The sequence below is a fragment of the Salmo salar genome, chromosome ssa09 (assembly GCF_905237065.1).
Source record: "Salmo salar chromosome ssa09, Ssal_v3.1, whole genome shotgun sequence".
Lineage (NCBI taxonomy): Eukaryota > Metazoa > Chordata > Actinopteri > Salmoniformes > Salmonidae > Salmo > Salmo salar.
The window spans coordinates 15,877,652-15,899,280 of NC_059450.1; the positions used below are offsets into that span (position 1 = coordinate 15,877,652).

The following is a 21,629-nucleotide window of genomic DNA, read 5'->3' on the forward strand; positions in this document are numbered from 1 at the left end:
TTCAACCTCCCGACGTCTGCCTTCAATTATTGTCTTTCCAACTTCCTCATCTTTACTAGAGGCTGCTCGCCTAGTAATCTCACTGAACCCCCCCCCATTTCTCTGATCACTACTCTGTTTCCTTTTCTGTCTTCCTTTCCTCCAACCCGAACCACTCAGCCCCAACCCAGATGGTCATGCGCCGTTACAATCTTAGCTCTCTCTCTCCCACTACTCTCGCCTCTTCCATCCTATCATCTCTCCCTTCTGCTAAATCCTTCTGTCTCCTGATTCTGCCTCTTCGACCCTACTCTCCTCCCTTTTCCGCATCCTATGACTTGCACTGTTCCCTTTCCTCCCGGCTGGCTCGGCCCTCCTGCTCCGTGGCTGAGTGACTCATTGCGAGCTTACAGAACAAGGCTGCGGGCAGCTGAGAAAAAATTGAGGAAAACTAAACTTCCGGAGGACCTATCTTCTCTTCCTCTGTATCTGCTGCTAAAGCCACTTTCTGCCACACTAAATTTCAACCCTAGGAAACTCTCTTCCACCTTCTCCTCCCTCCTTAATTTGGCTCCCGAGTGGCGCATCGGTCTAAGGCACTGCATCTCATCACTACAGACCCTGGTTCGATTCCAGGCTGTATCACAACCGGCTGTGATTGGGAGTCCCATAGGGCAGCGCACAGTTGGCCCAGCATCGTTAGGGTTTGGCCGGGGTAGGCCATCATTGTAAATAAGAATTTGTTCTTAACTGACTTGCGTAGTTAAATAAAGGTGAAATAAAATAATCCTCATCTCCTCCCTGTCTGCGGACGGCTTTGTCAACCACTTTGGAAAAAAAGGTTAACGACATCCGCTCCTCAATCACTCAGCCTATTGAGTTCACTGGTCCCACTCACACAGAACTACCCTACGCCTTGACCTCTGTCTCCCCTCTTTCTCAGGCTATGCACACTCTTGGATTGCATCCTACCTGACAGGCCGCTCCTACCAGGTGATGTGGAGAGGATCTGTGTCTGCACCACATACTCTCAGTACTGGTGTCTCCCAGGGCTCGGTTCTAGGCCCTCTCCTCTTCTCTCTATACACCAAGTCACTCAGCTCCGCTCAACCTCGACAAGACAGAACTGCTCTTCCTCCCAGGGAAGGCCTGCCCGCTCAAAGACCTCTACATCACGGTTGACAACTCCACAGTGTTGCCCTCCCAGAGTGAAAAGAACCTTGGCATGACCCTGGACAACACCCTTTCGTTCTCTGCAAACATCAAAGCAGTGACCTGCTCCTGCAGGTTCATGCTCTACAACATCCGTAGAGTATGGTCCTACCTCACACAGGAAGCGGCGCAGGTCCTAATCCAGGCACTTGTCCTCTCCCGTCTGGACTACTGCAATTAGCTGTTGGTTGGGCTCCTCGCTTTTGCCATCAAACCCCTGCAACTTATCCAGAATGCAGCAGCCTGCCTGTTTTTCAACCTTCCCTTTCAAGTTCTCTCATGTCACCCTGCTCCTCCACACACTCCACTGGCTTCCAGTTGAAGCTTGCATCCACTACAAGAACACGGTGCTTACCTACGGAACTGCAAGAGGAACTGCCCCTCCCTAACTTCAGGCTATGCTCAAACCCTACACCCCAACCCAAGCACTCCGTTCCCAAGGTCCTCCTCACCTCAACCCCCCCCCCAAAAAAAAGAACACTTAACTAGCGCTTGCACTTGTCCCCTACCCCAAGCTCTGACTCTACTGACAGCTACGTTATTGAAGAAAAATGTACTTTCTATGCCTGTGATATGTGGTTGTCCCACAGTACATTCGTCTTAAGATAGCTAACTGAAAGTCGCTCGGTATGAGAGTGTCTGCTAAATGACTAAAATGTGTGACAAAACGGCACATTCTAAAGTGGCCTTTTACGCCCCCCAGCACAAGGTGCACCTGTGTAATGATCATGCTGTTTAATCAGCTTCCTGATATGCCACACCTGTCAGGTGGATGGATTATCTTGGCAAAGGAGAAATGCTTTCTAATAGGGATATAAACGAATTTGTGCACAAACTTTGAGAGAAATAAGCATTTGTGGGATTTCTTTATTTCAGCTTGTGAAACATGGGACCAACACTTTACATGTTGCGTTTGTATTTTTGTTCAGTGTAAAATGTACTGTAGTTTGTTTTTCAGTTTTGTATAGTGGCAAGGACAATGATGCCAGATCATTGTATTTCTCAGTATCTTTGTAAGGGAAATAGCCAAACTCTCTCCTCTCAACAAATATAACCAATAGATTTATACAGTGAGCCTGTATAGGTGTTCCTCCTAGAGCACATTGTACTACAGCACTATTCATCTAAGCCTATTCCTATCCTATAAACGGGGTCAACCATGGTATCAAGAGTATAGGAAAGTTATTTCAATGACTCGGTGCAGAGCGGTAAACGCCTGAAGGCTTGGACTCGATTCATCATAGTCCCAAGGTAAAAAAAAATGCTAAAAATACTTCACCCTCCCTAAAACAAAATGCCTAGGTTGGCAGAGTTTGCTTATCAATATCTTGAGAGATCTATTGCCCCTCTTATCTTAAATGAATGCTGGTTTAGCTGTTACTCAACGGCGTGTTTTCTAAATCCTGCCTGTTTAACATGAACAACATTCCATGCCAAAAAAACATTTAGGTATTCTGAAAACAAGCTAGTGGAGCAATCCTGGCCACGTTTCAGGAAAAGAAGGTCAGCTTCAAACAGGCAATCACAGGCGGGTTCTGTGAAACACTACGCAAGTCGGAGAAAAAGGAGCTATAGTATTGAAAGGATCAGTCCATAAGCTGTCAACTCTACTGTTTTTTGAAGATACTAATTAAAAACTTCTAGCGCTGTGATTTTACAACTTCTTTTCAGCCTGTTCAGTGAACGCTTCAATTGAGCTGTGTGTTTTTTCACACAAACACAATACAGTAAGCCTCCACTTCTGGGGAAACATTTGTCTGTGGAGCAATAACATAATTTTTTATTAATTTGTTTCAGGCTAGCTAGACTAATGAAAGTACTGTAGCTCAAAGGACTCTGCATTTCACAAACAATATATATGTTTTGGCAGATTCCACAAATGCGTTTCTGTTTCTTTAACACTTTCCAAACCGGTCCTATCCCTCTTCAGACAATGCTTAATAATTACGTGTGAGGAAAGGCCTGTTTCAATTCCCACTGTGTAGTCGTGGTGTACCTTACCTTTAGCCAATCTTTTCTGATGCTTATGATGATCTGAAATATTTAAAGCGTTCCTTTGAACTGTCAGGGTGTGTTGTTTTCTTACAGCTCCCCTGTTTGTCATCTAGCCTAGCGTAGCTCATACTGCTTCTCTCAGCACTTTACAGCAGCAGCGAGGTCATTGCCGTTACTCCCCCCAGCCTCTCGGATGACTGCTGGAACGGGAGGGGCGTAGTCTTGGACAATGCAAGGTCATTTTCAGCTGCTGTTGATGACCATATTTTATCTCTAATATGGACTCTCATGAAGATGATGGTTGTCAGAAAGAAAAAGACTCGCATTAACGATGGTGAAGTATTGGCGCGCTTTGGGTGATTTGTTCCTCAGCGACGCATTACAGCACTGCAGTTATTGCTGATTGGGTTTTGATGACTGATAGAGCGTTGAGATTCTTGGCCCGGCCTATATCCGTCTTTGTACCTGTCAACATCATGACTCCAGAGGTGCTTCACGGAAACATGTTTAGTGACATCATTACCCGCGCCTAGGATTCATGCATTTTTATTTCATTCCTCTGTGGTGAACTATGAAGATACTAGCTGTAAAATGTTATTGATAAAAAAAAATGTTTATGGATAAAGAGCTGATTTACGCGCACATGTTTAGTTTGTCTCATAACCACCTACATCGATACAACCTTTATCACGCATCTCTTGTTGTTCTCTGTTCAAGTTATACGGAGCATATGCAGGACGAGTCGACTTGATGCTCAAGGTGGGATATACAGTTAGATTAACCCTATACCTGGAAGTCTGCAGGGTTCAAAGCTCTCATCCCAGAGCTGAGCCCACATCCCTGAGCTGTCATGACGGCAACTCAAGGCGAGAGCCTTTTGAAGGAAATGTAGGTTAAATAGACAGAGGAGCGGATCTTATTAACGTTTTCCCAAGAGGAGAGCTGCTATTTGATCTCCACTCTGTTGCATAAACAAGAGGAGAGAGAGCCTTGAATAATCTATGTTTGTTTCAGGAAAGCACATTTCTCCCAACATCCCACCGCTGACTTGGCTGTAATCAGCTGTAATGAGACAAGAGATTGGAGATTCTCTCAGAGTAACTATCTCGTTATCGGAGTCCTCTTGCATTCGCATGTTTTCAAAGGAAAATAAACCGTGTGTATATGTGTTTAAAATCATTAGAAAATACATGACTGATTCTAGTGCAAAATAGTTTATTTTCTTTTGTCTACAGATTTTTTGTAAAAAGTCAGAAATAGGTTGACCAGCTAAACTAATCTCTTCTATATTAGGCAGACCATAGATACTTGACAGTTATACATTGGTATGACAGTTATACATTGGTATGTTTATTATTTTACACAGGCTAGTAGGGCTGGGTGATAATGCCGAAATATATCACAATTTTTCTTATTTTTGGCGGGATTTGACGGTATTTTATGATTCTGAATAAAAGTTCTTAGTATATTTTATTAGTAGTGCATGACCCTAGGATGGCAACAAATGAATTCTTAGTGGTTTTAATGGGCTTTCTCTATTCTGATTATTTTATACTCAACCAAACTAGGACAAAACTGACAGCGAAGTAGTCAAATTTATTGAACTGTTTTTATTTAGCACTGTATCAAAATACCTTCTATAGACGGGATTGTAAAAATCCATACCGGTATGTGGCTCCACGCCAGTATATCTAGAAATATGATTATATCACCCACCCTACAGGCTAGCACAGATATGGGGGCTTAAGACTTCCACCTACTCTATGAGAAGCATGGATTTAGTCCCCAGCTGGGAGTAAGACCAGTATTCTTGGATTCTTAGTAGGGTATATTTCTCTCCAGTCTGACCTGGCAATTCCTGTTCATATTAGTCAGATTTCAAGTTAGCTAGGCTGTTTTGATGCTGGCTTGGCTGATGGGATGCTCGGTGGACCCAGAGGATGGGATGGGGGATACAGATTGACTCTCCTCCATGGTACCCATGCTGAACTGACTGGCTCCAACAGCTGTTGCTTTTTGTGCCAGTCTACTTGTATAAACGCAGCAGCAGCAAGCCTACACATGCTGTCATTCATTATGATTATGTTCAGGCTCAGACTGAACATAACATCCCCATTTGAAACAACTCTCCTACGGTTAGTTATTTCATGCCACTTGCTAATGCAATAAGAGATACCTGGATTCTGAACCTGCTTTATAGAGTGATTCTGCTTTTTTTCAATCCCATTTGCAGACAGTCGGTAATGTTTCCTGACCACGTGTTATGAAGGGAGAGAAACCTCTTGTCTCTTCTGTCTAATTCAGCTGTTTTCAGACAGCTGCTGTGTGTGTGTGTGTGTGTGTGTATATATATATATATATATATATATATATATATATATATATATTTTATATATATATATATATATATATATATATATAGTTGAGGTCAGAAGTTTACATACACTTAGGTCAGAGTCATTAAAACTCGTTTTTCAACCACTCCACAAATTTCCCTGGGAGCAATTTCCAAAACGCCTGAAGGTACCACGTTCATCTGTACAAACAATAGTACGCAAGTATAAACACCATGGGACCACGCAGCCGTCATACTGCTCAGGAAGGAGACGCATTCTGTCTCCTAGAGATGAACGTACTCTGGTGCGAAAAGTGCAAATCAATCCCAGAACAGCAAAGGACCTTGTGAAGATGCTGGAGGAAACAGGTACATAAGTATCTATATCCACAGTAAAACGAGTCCTATATCGACATAACCTGAAAGGCTGCTCAGCAAGGAAGAAGCCACTGCTCCAAAACCACCATAAAACCAGACTACGGTTTGCAACTGCACATGGGGACAAAGATTGTACTTTTTGGAGAAATGTCCTCTGGTCTGATGAAACAAAAATAGAACTGTTTGGCCATAATGACCATCATTATGTTTGGAGGAAAAAGGGGGAGGCTTGCAAGCCGAAGGACACCATCCCAACCATGAAGCACGGGGGTGGCAGCATCATGTTGTGGGGGTGTTTTGCTGCAGGAGGGACTGGTGCACTTCACAAAATAGATGGCATCATGAGGGAGGAAAATTATGTGGATATATTGAAGCAACATCTCAAGACATCAGTCATGAAGTTAAAGCTTGGTTGCAAATGGGTTTTCCAAATGGACAATGACCCCAAGCATACTTCCAATGTTGTGGAAAAATGGCTTAAGGACAACCAAGTCAAGGTATTGGAGTGGCCATCACAAACCTTGACCTCAATCCTATAGAACATTTGTGGGCAGAACTGAAAAAAGTGTGTGCGAGCAAGGAGGCATACAAACCTGACTCAGTTACATCAGCTCTGTCAGGAGGAATGGGACAAAATTCACCCAACTTATTATGGGAAGCTTGTGGAAGGCTACCCAAAACGTTTGACCCAAGTTAAACAATTTAAAGTAATGCTACCAAATACTAATTGAGTGTATGTAAACTTCTGACCCACTGGGTTGGTGCTAAAATAAATCATTCTCTCTACTATTATTCTGACATTTCACATTCTTTGGAAATTGCTCCCAAGAATGAACCAGACTTTTTCTGAGGTCTTGGCTTATTTATTTTGATTTTCCCATGATGTCAAGCAAAGAGGTACTGAGTTTGAAGGTAGGCCTTGAAGTACATCCACAGGTACACCTCCAATTGACTCAAATTATGTCAATTAGCCTATCAGAAACTTCTAAAGCCATGACATTACATTTACATTTACGTCATTTAGCAGACGCTCTTATCCAGAGCGACTTACAATTTGGTGCATTCACCTTATGATATCCAGTGGAACAACCACTTTACAATAGTACATCTATATCCTTTTTTTGGGGGGGGGGGGGGTTAGAAGGATTACTTTATCCTATCCCAGGTATTCCTTAAAGAGGTGGGGTTTCAGGTGTCTACGAAGGTGGTGATTGACTCCGCTGTCCTGGCGTCGTGAGGGAGCTTGTTCCACCATTGGGGTGCCAGGGCAGCGAACAGTTTTGACTGGGCTGAGCGGGAACTGTGCTTCCTCAGAGGTAGGGGGGCCAGCAGGCCAGAGGTGGATGAACGCAGTGCCCTTGTTTGGGTGTAGGGCCTGATCAGAGCCTGAAGGTACGGAGGTGCCGTTCCCCTCACAGCTCCGTAGGCAAGCACCATGGTCTTGTAGCAGATGCGAGCTTCAACTGGAAGCCAGTGGAGTGTGCGGAGTAGCGGGGTGACGTGAGAGAACTTGGGAAGGTTGAACACCAGACGGGCTGCGGCGTTCTGGATGAGTTGTAGGGGTTTAATGGCATAATTTTCTGGAATTTTCCAAGCTGTTTAAAGGCACAGTCAACCTAGTGTATGTAAACTTCTAACCCACCGGAATTGTGATACAGTGAATTGTGTGTGTGTAGATAGACAGACATCTATCTAGGGGCTATAGGAACACTGAGCAGCCTGACTGCAACCCTGCCTATGCGCAGTACATCCCATACCATCCGGACATCTTTAAAAAAATGTTGCTGGTAGCCGACAGCCATCCCCAACTGTTCTCACACCCAAACACACACACGATTGAATAAAGGCATGTTGCTTCCACAAAATAGTTTTATTAGTAAAAAATATAACTAGCCTACTTGCACAAGCACATTGAGACAACAGTTACCAGAACACTTTAACTGTTGATAATCGTCTGGCAAATTTAAGAAGTGCATCCACAAAAATAAGCTGCAATTATCAAAATGATAATTCTTGTCTTGGTTTCTGCAGGAGAGTGGCAACTGTTTAGACATCTAGAGGCTGTTCTTTGTTCCCAGACAATTTTAAGCTAATGAAATGGTGCGCTGGCTGATGAACAGGCTGCACATCTATATAACAAAACAAACCTCCAGCTCACATTGGCCGGCTCAAATCGCATCAGACAGAAATGGCTTTACTGTTTTTCAGACTGCCAGTTGTATTATGTACACTTGAACTGGTCCAGAGGACTTTGCAATGCTCAGCCACTTGAAACAAACTGCTGTCAAACAAGGTAACACAAGCAAAGGTGCAATTGAGTAGTCTTCTGAAGAAGTTAGTGTATGAACATAAGACGTTTGAACGAAACAGGAAAGCATGTTAGCTTGCCAGAAAAATGTTTTTATTATTAGGTCCACAAATTTCCTAGACAAATGTGAACAGTTATCTGCAGAGTTGTAAAGAGGAAATCCTGAAGCATGATTTAAACATTACAAAAAAATAAAGTGTGCAAGCCTTTCCCGATTTAAACTAAAATTGTTTATGCCTCTGGAATTGTGTGCTTTGGAATAATACGGTTGAAAAACCAACCCTGGAAAGCTGCATCCTACTGTAAACGATTGCCTAGTTTACTCAACTTAGTCTTGCACAACAAACAATGAATCCATAAAACATTTGCGAATATAGAATTTATATACAAACACGTAGAATAAAAAGTAAACCGCATGAAGTACAACACCGGATCAAACTTGACATGCGTCGATTTGGCACTTTCTCAAACACATACAGTACCAGTCAAAAGTTTGGACACCTACTCATTCAAGGGTTTTTCTTTATTTTTACTATTTTCTACATTGTAGAATAATAGTGAAGACATCAAAACTATGAAATAACACATATGGAATCATGTAGTAACCAGACAAGTGTTAAACAAATTCTTCAAAGTAGCCACCCTTTGCCTTGATGACAGCTTTGCACACGCTTGGCATTCTCTCAACCAGCTTCATGAGGTAGTCACCTGGAATGCATTTCAATTAACAGGCGTGGCTTATTAAAAGTTCATTTCTGGAATTTCTTCTTAATGCATTTGAGCCAATCAGTTGTTGTGACAAGGTAGGGGTGGGTAAACCGAAGATAGCCCTATTTGGTAAAAGACCAAGTCCATATTATGGTAAGAACCGCTCAAATAAGCAAAGAGAAACGACAGTCCATCATTACTTTAAGACATGAAGGTCAGTCAATACGGAAAATGTCAAGAACTTTGAAGGTTTCTTCAAGTGCAGTAGAAAAAACCATCAAGCGCTATGATAACTGGCTCTCATGAGGACCGCCACAGGAAAGACCCAGAGTTACCTCTGCTGCAGAGGATAAGTTCATTAGGGGCGGCAGGTAGCCTAGTGGTTAGAGCGTTGGACTTGTAACTGAAAGGTTGCAAGATCGAATCCCCGAGCTGACAAGGTAAAAATCTGTCATTCTGACCCTGAACAAGGCAGTTAACCCACTGTTCCTAGGCCGTCATTGTAAATAAGAATTTGTTGTTAACTGACTTGTCTAGTTAAATTAAGGTAAAATAAATAAAACGGCGTTACCAGCCTCAGAAATTGCAGCCCAAATAAATGCTTCACAGAGTTCAAGTAACAGACATATCTCAACATCAACTGTTCAGAGGAGACTTGAATTAAAACCACTACTAAAGGACACCAATAAGAAGAATAAACTTGCTTGGGCCAAGAATCACAAGCAATGGACATTAGACCGGTGGAAATATATCCTTTGGTCTGATGAGTCAAATTTGAGATTTTTGGTTCCAACTGTAGGTGAACGGATGATCTCTGCATGTGTGGTTCCCACCATGAAGCATGGAGGAGTGATGGTGTGGGGGTGCTTTGCTGGTGACACTGTCTGTAATTTATTTAGAATTCAAGGCACACTTAACCAGCGTGGCTACCACAGCATTCTGCAGCGATACGCCATCCAATCTGGTTTGCGCTTAGTGGGACTATCATTTGTTTTTCAACAGGACAATGACCCAAAACACACCTCCAGGCTGTGTAAGGGCTATTTGACCAAGGAGAGTGATGGTGCTGTATCAGATGACCTGGCCTCCACAATCACCTGACCTCAACCCAATTGAGATGGTTTGGGATGAGTTGGACCACAGAGTGAAGGAAAAGCAGCCAACAAGTGCTCAGCATATGTGGGAACTCATTCAAGGCTGTTGGAATAGCATTCCTCATGAAGCTGGTTGAGAGAATGCCAAGAGTGTGCAAAGCTGTCATCAAGGCAAAGGATGGCTACTTTAAAGAATCTCAAATATAAAATATATTTTGATTTGTTACGCTTTCTTTTGGTTACTACATGATTCCATGTGTTATTTCATAGTTTTGATGTGTTCACTATTATTCTACAATGTAGAAAATAGTAAAAATAAAGAAAACCCCCAGAATAAGTAGGTGTGTCAACTTTTGACTGGCCCTGTATGTGTTGTATGTGTTCATTTTGTTAACGAGGGCACATTCACATTCTTGTCTTCATTTATTGCATTCGTAAGGGCTGGCAGGGGTTGGGGAAGTGTGTTATTGTACGGATGCCCGTCCGGTCCCCTCTGCTCTGTCCCTGGCATGTTGCTAGGGGTGTGAAACCTGCCCCTTCCGGGCTTCCAGGGCCTAAAGTGATGCCTGTGGCGATGCCCCCGTTGTGCAGGCAGCCGCCTGAAGGTGGCGAGCTGGGCTTAGCCATCTGCTCTCCCCATAGGAAACAATGTGTGAGAGAATGAGAGGGCCACTGCCAGGGCCTGTCACCAGAGCAGCCATTTCAGGCCGGAGACAACCTATCTCCCTCTCCTCTCAGCCGTGTTAGACACACATGAGAATGTGACTGTGTTAATGTGCAATAGCACCCTTGACATATGAGTAGGCAGCAGGGGTGGTGTGTCAGTGTGTGTGTCAGTGTGTGTGCTGGCCAGCATGCTCTCAACATGCAAAAGTGTTCCCTGTCAGTCAAAGAGAAAGTCCACGTGACTTGAGTAAAAGGGGGATATAGGTAGAGACAAATGGTAAAAGAGAGGTTGACAGGAAGGAAAGAACAGAATGGCACAGAACGTCCTTGAACTTCAGCTGCAGGGTCTTTTGCAGGTATTACATGGTAGCATATGGACTGCTGACGGACTTGGTAAACAAGTCACATATGGAGGAATGACTCAAACCATTTCTAGATTTGGAGGCAAATCTGCCACACTACTGCAGTCAACCATGACCGTTCAAAGCCTCTCTCTATGCCATCATACAATTCCAATAATCAGCCAGATTTTTCAAAACACAGCCAATTTCCCCATCAACCCTAATTGCACGTGAAAGACACTAATGAAGGACAAGAAAAAGAGAGCATTTCCCAGACAGACCTGGGTGTAACAGTGGCTTGGTGCCTCATGTCACTGGGGTAATAAAGGGGATTAGTGGAGCAGCTCTGTGTGTGTGGAGGTTCTGCACAAGGCTTATGGGGCCATGCAGAGAGAGAGATGCCCCCCTACCCAGACAATAAAGACATTAGGGCACAGGATTCCGTTTCCATGGCAGTGAGGAGGCGGACAGCAGGATGAAAAGCACATGCAGCCCAGTGTGCCAAAAAGGTAGTGTGTTTCTGTATATTTCTGTGTGTGTTTGTGAGCATGTGTGAGGGTTTCTGTATCTGTGTGTATGTGTGTGGTTTTGTATCTGGGTATGGGTGTTTGTGTACTCTATGTGGGTGTGCGTGTTCATTTGTATGCCTAATACATGAAATCAGTAGCGTGTAGCCTAGCCCAAGAAGGCAGCTTGTTTTGGTGCTAAATAGGAAAGCAACAAACATGTCAGACAGTCCACTCTGCTGGAGGGGGGAGGCTCTCTCTCTCTCGCTCCGTTTCTCCCTCTCTGTGTGTCTACCTGCAGGGTGAGATCCAGGGGTGGGTTTGTCTGCAGTTCTGTTCCATCTCCAAGCCCAGCACCCTACTTACTCATCCTGACAGTCCTCTTTTGAACAATTTCCCCGGGAAGGATAATGTACTAGGTCTTTTTAGGCACGGGCATTGTGTTTGGTTACACTACGTACGTCTCATTCTCTACCAGGCAGGCATTCCTCTGCATTATACACAGACAGGCTTCAGACAGCATGCTTTGGCAAAATATCAATGTCTACTCGCTAGCAAAAATAAGAGAATTTATTAAATCAGTTCCAACAACTACCATATCTTGTGGATGGTTGAAAACTACAATGGCTTGCTCATGAAAAGGGAATTCCACGTACTGTTATTGCCTCTTTGAGACAATAATATCAATATTGCCGACTTAGCAAACTAAATGAATGCTTATCAATTCAAACCTTTGGTGAGGAAAAGGAAATGAACAGGAGGCTTGCTATCAGCTAACCCATTCCCCCGGGAACTCATGTGATTTACTGATGATCGCTGGGGTATCTGCATTCGTTCAGCTGCGGCTCCCCTCCCATTCTGCAGCGCCTTCCTTCGTCCTCCGGCTGCGCTGCATTTCACATTCACCATCCGTCTGTCTGTTCCAAGGGGCTGCTCAGGGAATACCTCCACTGCTTGTGCTCATAGAACAGAAAGTAAAGAAAGAGGGGAGAGAGAGCTACAATGGGGGGGGGGGAGAAAAAAACACCCTCAAAGTCCTTCCCCCTCCTCTCTCATCTCCTCCTCCTCGTTAAGAGCTTGGTTGGTTGGTGTACTACATGTAAGACGCAGCGGATTTCCCAAACTGCCTAACAGTAGCGCATGGCGTGCAGCGTTGCTTTAGCCTACACATAGTCCTGCAGACTGTAGCCTGTTTTATTGTCTAGTGGGGAGAGAGAGCAGTACTGGTGCTGGAGCTGGTCCTGCTGCTGTTGCTGTAGGAGGTGCTGTTGCTGCTGCAGTAAGAGTTTATCAGGGGGTGGCAGCAAGATCATCTCCTGGTGGCCGGGCCTCTTCCCCGAGCACGACACACAGAAGATGGACCCCCCCACAAAGAGGAAGCCTGCCGACAGGAAGGCCACGTACACGGCGCCCCCGGGCTCAAACTTATTGCTCTCGTGCACGCTGCGGTCCAGGAAGTTAGTGATGACCTCTTTGGTGAACCAGGAAGCGGGCACCAGGCACAGGAAGCCGGCGGCGATGAAGCAGCCCCCGCTGGCGATGGCCGCGTGCCTCTTGGCGCGCCGGCCGCCCCCCCAGCGGGTACATTTGAGCCCCAGGGATGCTAGGCACAGGCCCATGGCAGCCATCACACAGGACAGCACCATGGTGGTGCGGGCAGTCTGCAGGTAGGCGGGCAGCGACAGCACCGAGTACTTCAAGGTGCAGCTGAACATGCCGGTGCTGTACCAGGTGCAGTCCATCCACAGCCCCTGCATCTGGGAGATGGCTGTGATGATGTTGGAGCCCACGTCGGCACTCACCTTCCAATTGGGCAGCAGCGTGGCCACCATGGCCCCCATGATTCCCAGCAGCGCCAGGACGAAGGCAAAGATCTGCATGCCTGTGGATGCCATTCTCCTCCTTCTGCCGTGGCCCCCTCCTCCTCCAGGCACCATCCACCCAGCCCCGGCCAGGCACCTCAGCTCCTCACCCCAGACGGCTGTAGAGGATTCTGGTGCTAGAGCTGGCAGCAGCCGACGACTCAGTCCCTCAGTGCCGGCTCCAATGGACTGTAGAGGAAAGAAGACAAGAATGAGAAATTGAATTAAGCAGGTCTCTCCGTCTGTCTTTCTCTTTCCCCTCACTTACCCCACACATGCACAGACTTTTTTTTACAAGAACAAAGGAGAGCGTGAAACCGGACCAATTGGAGCGAGAGACCGCTCTGGATAATTATTGGAGAAGGAGACACAGGTTTTAGTGCGTGTGGGCATTTTCTGTTGCGCCTGCCTCTTCCTTATGCCAGCGCCTCAACTGTTACAGGAGAGGAGAATGAGTTTCTGATATTTCCAACGCTCAATATGTGGACTTAAAGCTGCAGTGTCCTCTTCACCTCACTACAATAAGGTTACCCAACCAGTGACTTCAATATATTAACAAGGTAAATTCTTAGATTTTAAAATCATTTTACACTCATACAATAATATAGATTTTCGTTTTTAAAAATTGTAAAAGTTTGAAATTAGACCGTTTTTTTTCTCCTTTTTAAGACATTCTCAAAATTGGCAGTATTGCTTTTCATTTAAAATGTATTGATTATTCTTGCCTGCAGTAAGTGTACAAGGGCAAACCATCGGTTTAATTAGAATTGTTTACAATGTACAGCAAGAGAGAGCAATGTTAAGGTCCTTACCACGGCTGGTGCAGAGCTCCTTTTGACGCGTCAGGTTCTTCGCAGTGATTCCTGTAAACACACAAAAACACGGGGTGAGGAGGGGGCGAGGAGGATTTCAGCCTTAGGGATCCATTCATTTCATCCATTTCCTTAGCAACAGTATATTAGAGGACATCATAGACAGTAGTGGACCACACATGCTTGGCGCTCTTGAAGAGGAGTTGCTTTGCTTCCCTTTCAGTGACGTAGAATACTCTCTCTACGTCACTTGGTTCGTGAGCTGAGCTAATACAGAGTATTGTGTGGACCATTCAATTCACTACGGCAAAAAGTACACCCGCTTTACACTGACACACTCACACCGTACCTGGTTTTGTGAGTGTGTAAACTGTCACCACACTACATTATAATTGAGTTGGTGTTGGCAGTGCACTTGTCACTCGGTGCTTCATATATGCAGCAGATGATGAACAAGCAGACGTGTTGTTATGGACCGGCCAACCGCAATCAATCATGAGCCAGAGCTTCTTCATTCCAATATTGACTCATATTATTAGCTGGCTACTAGACGTTGCATCTAGCTAGCGGATTGTTTGTCATAACTAGCTAGATAGATAGCTATTGATCTGAAACAGTGCGCATTGTTGGCTTAAGTTAGCGTTATATTCATCTTATTTTAACGTTAGCCTAGCTAGCTAAACTGTTCACAAATGTTTTACATTTAGCCTAATAATGTGACAGATACCCCTGTTTTCACACTGATCATGCTTCACTGGTCTTACCTCCATACTCACATGTTTAAGCAAAATAAATTACAACTTTGGCTAACTTTACTTACCTCTAACTATTGAAACCCCACAATAACGGAATAGTCTAAACGGGATCATTGGGACGTCCCAACTCCCATTGAAGTTGACATTTAAAACCGGTAAGGTTAGGGTTAATGTTAGGTAAAGGTTATGGTTAGTTTTAGGGTAGGGACGTCTCAAGTTTTTTCTGGACAGCACAACCCCCAAATAACGGTCCACGAGCTGCAGAGTTTCTTTCAACCATGGGATTCGTAATAAGTAACCCATTTCACCCTGGGAAGTATTGTTTAATCAACATGATCTTTACCAGTCTACCCAACACCTACAATCTCATGTCAGATATATTGAAAACAATAGGCCTACAATAATATTACAATAATAACCATTAGAAAATGTCATAGTGGCTTCTTTTATTTATGTGGTAGCGAGTCCATCAACGGATCAGAGCAACACTGTTTTGTTTACACCCCACTATGCCAAAACTGACCGTCCCTAGAGCAGTTAGCATCAGCAACCACTCAACGGGAGGCTAAACTCACAGCTGCTACCCCCAGCTCATCCCTCTTCCACTATTCTGCAGAGGACGTCTAGTCTAGAATGACAAAGAGAGCGAAAAACAGACCAGAAAAACAGACCAGGCTAAAGGACATGATAGCCTTGATAACGCAGACGTGTGTTTCCATAATGTTGCTGCATGGGTAAGATCATCATAAACAGCCAAACCTTGAAGATAATGATCTCCCCTCTCTCTCCCCACCTGTAATGACTAAACAGTTCAGTGGTTGATCTGCTTCTTTAATTTGGTCCAATGCTCTACCTCCATTTTGTCCCCCCAAGATAGTGCTCAGAGACCATTTCTGCAGATAAGACATCACCAACACAATAACAGCACGCACACACACACACAATACCACAGTATTACCTGACTTGGCGCTGCTGACCTTCAGACTTCATACCCGTTGTGGGTTGGTGCGGCAGGATGAGAGATCCACACTAATTCTACACAGTAGTGTGTTTGAGTGTGTTTTACCGATGAGATCCTCACTGCTGATTCTGGTGTTGTTCTATGGGGAATAAAATAAATAAATAACAGGGACGGGGACGGGGGCGGGGGGTGAGGAAGTTAACATGTACCCAGGGAGTGATGTGTGATGCTGTGATGTGTGAAGACATGGCAGGCTATTATAAGCATGTTCCCTTTTCTCACCTCGTAGCTCAGTCCTCCACGGTATAGCTTCAAGGCATGACTGGACACAGAGATTGCCCTTTCCTCAGATGTGGGATTTTATTGTTCAATTTTCATATTGTTTATTTCACGGTGTGATTGCTTTTGTGCTCATCATTTTGTAGAAGCCTTGTTATTCGGTTATGGTCAGAAGTGTCACCTGATAAGCGCCATGTAGTTGTCAACACAATCTTGTCCTATGTATGGGCATGCCCATTTTCAACATGCAGGACATTTGTAAACTGTCACGGGGAAAACAGACATAATATGAAATGAATTATAATGTTTTCTCTATTAGTTCAAGATTTATTTGTCGCATGCACAAGTACAGTGAAATGCTTAACTTGCAAGGCCTGCATTTACTCCCAAGTGTACCAAGTGGTCAGCCATTTTGAGTGTTTTTAAATTTCATGTAAAAACAGCGTAGACTCTGTTTTGTTTGTTGGGTAGGCAAATTTTTCCCACAGTCCTCGTCTCTCTTCTCGTGACCTAGTGGAATTCTTAATTTTTGCCTAGTGGTATTCTCCACTGTGATGTTGGAGAGTGTTCCTTGGGGAAACATCTCAGGGGACCTGAGAATGAGATGGGCATGGTTCAGGAGATGTTCTTGGTTTGCCTGTGCTGTGTGCCCAGGGCTGATCTGTGAGCGTGGGAAGCCATGGCAGGCAGCACAGTACAGCGCAGCAAGGCACAATGGCAGGGCCCCCTCCAGCAAGATCTGCCTATAGCTTTAGATTTAGTGGTGCTGACTGCCTAGTGTCTACTCCTCCTGAGTGCCTGTCCTCCCCAGCTGCTGATGTAATGGAGGTTGTCTTCTGAAGGTATTGTTATGATTAATGCATCTCTTTCCCCTTGGAGGATTTTATCTTTTTTATCTTTTAACTTTCTGTATTCCCCAGCTGAGTATTCCATTGTTCCCCCCCCCAGAACCTGCATCAGTTACGTAAAGAGAAATGCGGGTTGCTCAGGTGGTATCGGCTAGCCTCCCCGAGGGCCTGCCATCTCATCTTGGTTACGCTCGGAGGGAGATGAAAAATTACTGCTCAAATACCATTGGGTAAAAGAGAAGACTCTGGGGAAAGGAGTAGAAGGTGGAAATGGACGAGGGGACGAGGGGACTTGGAGCTACAGGGCAAACGCCAGTGTAATAGAGTTCCTGCAGAGCTCTGAGAAGGTCATAGAGATGACATGTATAAGTGTTAATATGCGTATACGTGCACGACTCCATATTATTGAGATGAATTGGGTCAGGGTCGTTGAGGGGGACAAAGGCAGAGCTGTGATTTTTCAGATGTGTATCGTGATACCTTGCCAGATATGGAGGGAACGACTACTGTATGTAAAAGAAAGGTTGAGTTAGTAAGATTATTTAGCATACAATATTAGTGTGCAAGAGGGAAAGTTAGTTGGTTCAAAGTCTCTGTAAATGTTTGAAGTTTAAAAAAGGCAGGAGGACTAAATTAGCCATGGAGAGAGCTGGATTTTTTTTTTTTAAATGTAGATCCTTATATAATGAGCCAATTTGGAGTAGCAAAATTCATCAAGATATCAATAGGGCTTATGATTTCCTTCTTTCCGCGCCGCTAAAAAGCATGTTCGTCACATCATGAAGTCCTATTTACATTCCAATCCTCCCAGTCTCATCCAGCCAGGCCTCATCACACACCCTCCCACCAGCTGAAAGGAAGGAGGACGACAGATGAGAGGGAGAATCAGGGAGAGATATTAAGGTTGTCACAGAGTCAATAAGTCAGTCTCGGATTCCCAGGTCACCATCTCCCACCACATGCAGCCTATTTGAGCAGGGTGGAGGCGGCAGCACGGGATTTTAAGATGGAAGTTTCTTGTGTGTTAAGGTTATCAGAGGAGGATTAATGGCAGGACGAGATATATTACAGCAGAGCACCTAGTGAGGCCATGTAGCGGGCTGTCGTTCATAAATCACAAGGCAAAGTGAGTCGGACAAGCCTATGGCTGAAATGCTGCTGCCTGTGTAGTCTGGATATCGACATCCCCCTGCTCCTTTTAAATCATGAAGTGCGGAAAATAAATGGCCTAATTACTCCGGGAGAGTGAAATTAAAGCCATTCTTTTCTATTACCTCTCGAGACCAGATGGTGGTCTGATGCTGCATCACTCAGTGTGTGTGTGTGTGTGTGTGTTGCTAAAGGCACACTGCAGTACCAGGGTATGAGACTACCCCTCACCCCACCATCCTAGCATTTTTGGGTGACCGGTGGAAGAATAGATTTTCCTAATGTCAGCCTCTTTCCGCCCAATTGATGCAGATGAGTCAATTTCTCATGAAAGCGCCTGTCACAAATACTATTTTCAGCCCCAGTGTATCACAAAGCAATGCAGCGCTTCTTCTCCCTGCCCTGAAAGTCTACTGTAACTGCTGTCCAAAACCTTCTCGTCTTCCTCCAACTCACTTTCTTAAACTATGTGTCGGGACCAAAAGTGTGCATGTGAGAGAGGTGGGTCATGAGTTATGAGAATACATCTATAATCGCACACAATTTCTTCTTAATTTGGGTTGTTGGAGGACGATTTGGGTCACGGGAGGACAGTACATTTTTAAAATTCGGGTCTTGAGCTGAAAACGTTTAACCCCTGCACTAACTTACAGTGCATCGGAAATTATTCAGACCCCTTCACTTTTTCCACATTTTGTTATTCTAAAATAGATCAGAGTTCTTTCCCCCCCTCATCAATCTACACACAATACCCCATAATGACAAAGCAAAAAGTTATTTTTTGCAAATGTATTTAAAACTGAAATCACATTTACATAAGTATTCAGACCCTTTACTCAGTACTTTGTTGAAGCACCTTTGGCAGTGATGACAGCCTCGAGTCTTCTTGGGTATGACGCTACAAGCTTGGCACACATGTATTTGGGGAGTTTCTCCCATTCTTCTCTGCAGATCCTGTCAAGCTCTGTCAGGTTGGATGGGGAGTGTCGCTGCACAGCTATTTTCAGGTCTCCAGAGATATTCGATCGGGTTCAAGTCCGGGCTCTGGCTGGACCACTCAAGGACATTCAGAGACTTGTCCCGAAGCCACTCCTGTGTTGTCTTGGCTGTGTGCTTAGGGTCGTTGTCCTGTTGGAAGGTGAACCTTCGCCCCAGTCTGAGGTCCTGAGTGCTCTGGAGCAGGTTTTCATCAAGGATCTCTCTGTACTTTAGAGAATCTTGTTTCTCAAGGTCTGAGAGTCCTTTAGGTGCCTTTTGTCAAATTCCAAGTGGGCTCTTGTGCCTTTTTACTGAAGAGTGGCTTCTGTCTGGCCACTCTACCATAAAGGCATGATTTGTGGAGTGCTGCAGAGATGGTTGTCCTTCTGGAAGGTTCTCCCATCTCCACAGAGGAACTCTGGAGCTCTGTCAGAGTGACCATCGGGTTCTTGGTCAACTCCCTGACCAAGGCCCTTCTCCCCCGATTGCTCAGTTTGGCCGGGCAGCCAGCTCTAGGAAGAGTCTTGTTGGTTCCAAACTTCTTCCATTTAAGAGTGATGGAGGCCACTGTGTTCTTGAGGACCTTCAATGCTGCAGAAATGTTTTGGTACCCTTCCCCAGATCTGTGCCTCGACGCAATCCTGTCTCGGAGCTCTACGGACAATTCCTTTGACCTCATGGCTTGGTTTTTGCTCTGACATGCTCTGTCAACTGTGGGACCTTATATAGACAGGTGTGTGCCTTTCCAAATCATGTCCAATCAATTGAATTCACCACAGGTGGACTCCAAGTTGTAGAAACATCTCCAGGATGTTTTTATATATATATTTTTTTAACCTTTTATTTAACTAGGCAAGTCAGTTAAGAACAAATTCTTATTTACAATGACGGTCTACCCCGGACAAACCCGGATGACGCTGGGTCAATTGTGCGCCACCCTATGGGGCTCCCAATTACTGCCGGTTGTGATTCAGCCTGGAATCGAACCAGGGTGTCTTGCATTGAGATGCAGTGCCTTAGACCGCTGCACCACTCGAGCCCTCAAATCAATGGATCAATGGAAACAGGATGCACCTGAGCTCAATTTTGAGTCTCATAGCAACAGGTCTGAATACTTATGTAGATAAGGTATCTGTTTTTAATTTTTAATACATTTGCACACAAAAAATCTAATAACTGGTTTTCACTTTGTCAATATGGAGTATTGTGTGTAGATTGATGAGTAAAATGTTTCATTTAATCCATTTTAGAATTAGGCTGTAACGTAACAAAATGTGGAAAAAGTCGATGAGTCTGACTACTTTCCGAATGCACTGTATAGTGAAGTGAGCAGCCCAGGAGTTAGCTGTACTCTATAGTCTACAATATAGCTGGCTGCTCTGACAACTAGGCTCCAGTATAGCGGTGGTGTCCCATACCACTGCGGCAGGCAGGCGGCAACATACAGAGCTGTAGATCTGATGAGATTGTAGATAGCTGTCCTGGTTTACAAGCCCAGCCAGACACTGCAGCGCGCCACGGCACGGGAGGGACAGAATCTAAATGGCTCATTAGAAAGCCTCCATCGTGTCCTTGGACCACTTTAGTTCTCCTCCCCCAATTATCCTGCCCATCCCCTTCCCTAGCCCAGAATAACAATGCAAGATCGAGTAGGGTGAGTCACAACCAACAGACGCAGAGATGCTGCGGGAGGTGGTTCCTTGAGGCAGGTTGTCTCAACAGGAGAGCTGTGCTGTAAATGAAACGCCCCGGCACCCACATACCCTTTGTGGTTTTTCTTTTTGTTTTCTATCCGTCCGCTCTGTACCATCTGCCTCGTATTGTATCCTCTGTATCACCTTTCACATACCTGTGTACATATCTGTATGTGTCCGTCTGCCCGGACTGTATCCTTCTGGCACTGTCGTGGTGTCCTCGGCTGTATCAGGCTGCACCTCCTCTCCCCTCCCCGTGGACAGAGAGCCGCGCTGGTCCCCAGAGTCAGTCAGTCAGTCAGTCAGTCAGTCAGTGGTCCCCTTGAGCGGCGCTCACACCAGAGAAATAAGGATATTACCAGGTGAAAGCAGGTAGCCAGGTAGGCTACAGCGCTCCGCTCTGTTGCCCAGTGTCTCGCTGGTGCTGCCGTGTCATTGGTCTATAGCTCCACTCCACTCCTCAAGCTGGCTGTGCTTCATGTCTGTCTCCTGATCTGCGTTAGACCCCCCTGGAAGCCTCATGTAAGAGAGAGGGAGGAAGCTTTGCTTTCCTACTGCACATTCACAGATCCACCAAAAGAAGAGTTGTTCTTTTGTGTGTTGCGAGTCTGAGCTCAATCCCTTTCTTACCCTCAGACAGGCATAGAGCAAGTGAGGAAGCGAGGGGGAGTTTGGGAGGAGGAGAGAACTGGGTAGGACTAGGCACTGCAGAGTCTGGCACAATTACTTCAACAGTTTGTCATATCAGCTCAGCTGTGACATGAGGATT

At 45.0% G+C, this 21,629-nt stretch overlaps 2 protein-coding genes across 7 annotated transcripts in view; one reads left to right on the forward strand and one right to left on the reverse strand.

Annotated features, from left to right (window-relative positions):
- The window catches only part of tfb1m (transcription factor B1, mitochondrial), a 40,046-nt gene that overhangs the window by 15,519 nt on the left and 2,898 nt on the right, over positions 1 to 21,629 (forward strand). The window lies entirely within an intron of this gene.
- Positions 10,257 to 21,566, reverse strand: LOC106610790 (claudin-20). Of its 2 annotated transcripts, XM_014210375.2 has the most exons (4): positions 21,016 to 21,566; positions 15,910 to 16,051; positions 14,197 to 14,247; positions 10,257 to 13,573 (listed from the first exon to the last, which is right to left on the reverse strand). In XM_014210375.2, the coding sequence occupies exon 4, from the start codon at positions 13,457 to 13,459 to the stop codon at positions 12,686 to 12,688; it is 774 nt and encodes a 257-aa protein (XP_014065850.1). In that variant the 5' UTR covers positions 13,460 to 13,573; positions 14,197 to 14,247; positions 15,910 to 16,051; positions 21,016 to 21,566; the 3' UTR covers positions 10,257 to 12,685. The 2 variants fall into 2 exon arrangements, with proteins under 2 accessions (XP_014065850.1, XP_045579383.1); XM_045723427.1 differs by lacking the exons at positions 15,910 to 16,051; positions 21,016 to 21,566 and having other exon boundaries at positions 14,197 to 14,937.

Excerpts from the sequence above, each read along its gene's own strand:
- LOC106610790 (XM_014210375.2), bottom strand. The coding sequence starts at position 13,459 with ATGGTGCCTGGAGGAGGAGGGGGCCACGGCAGAAGGAGGAGAATGGCA.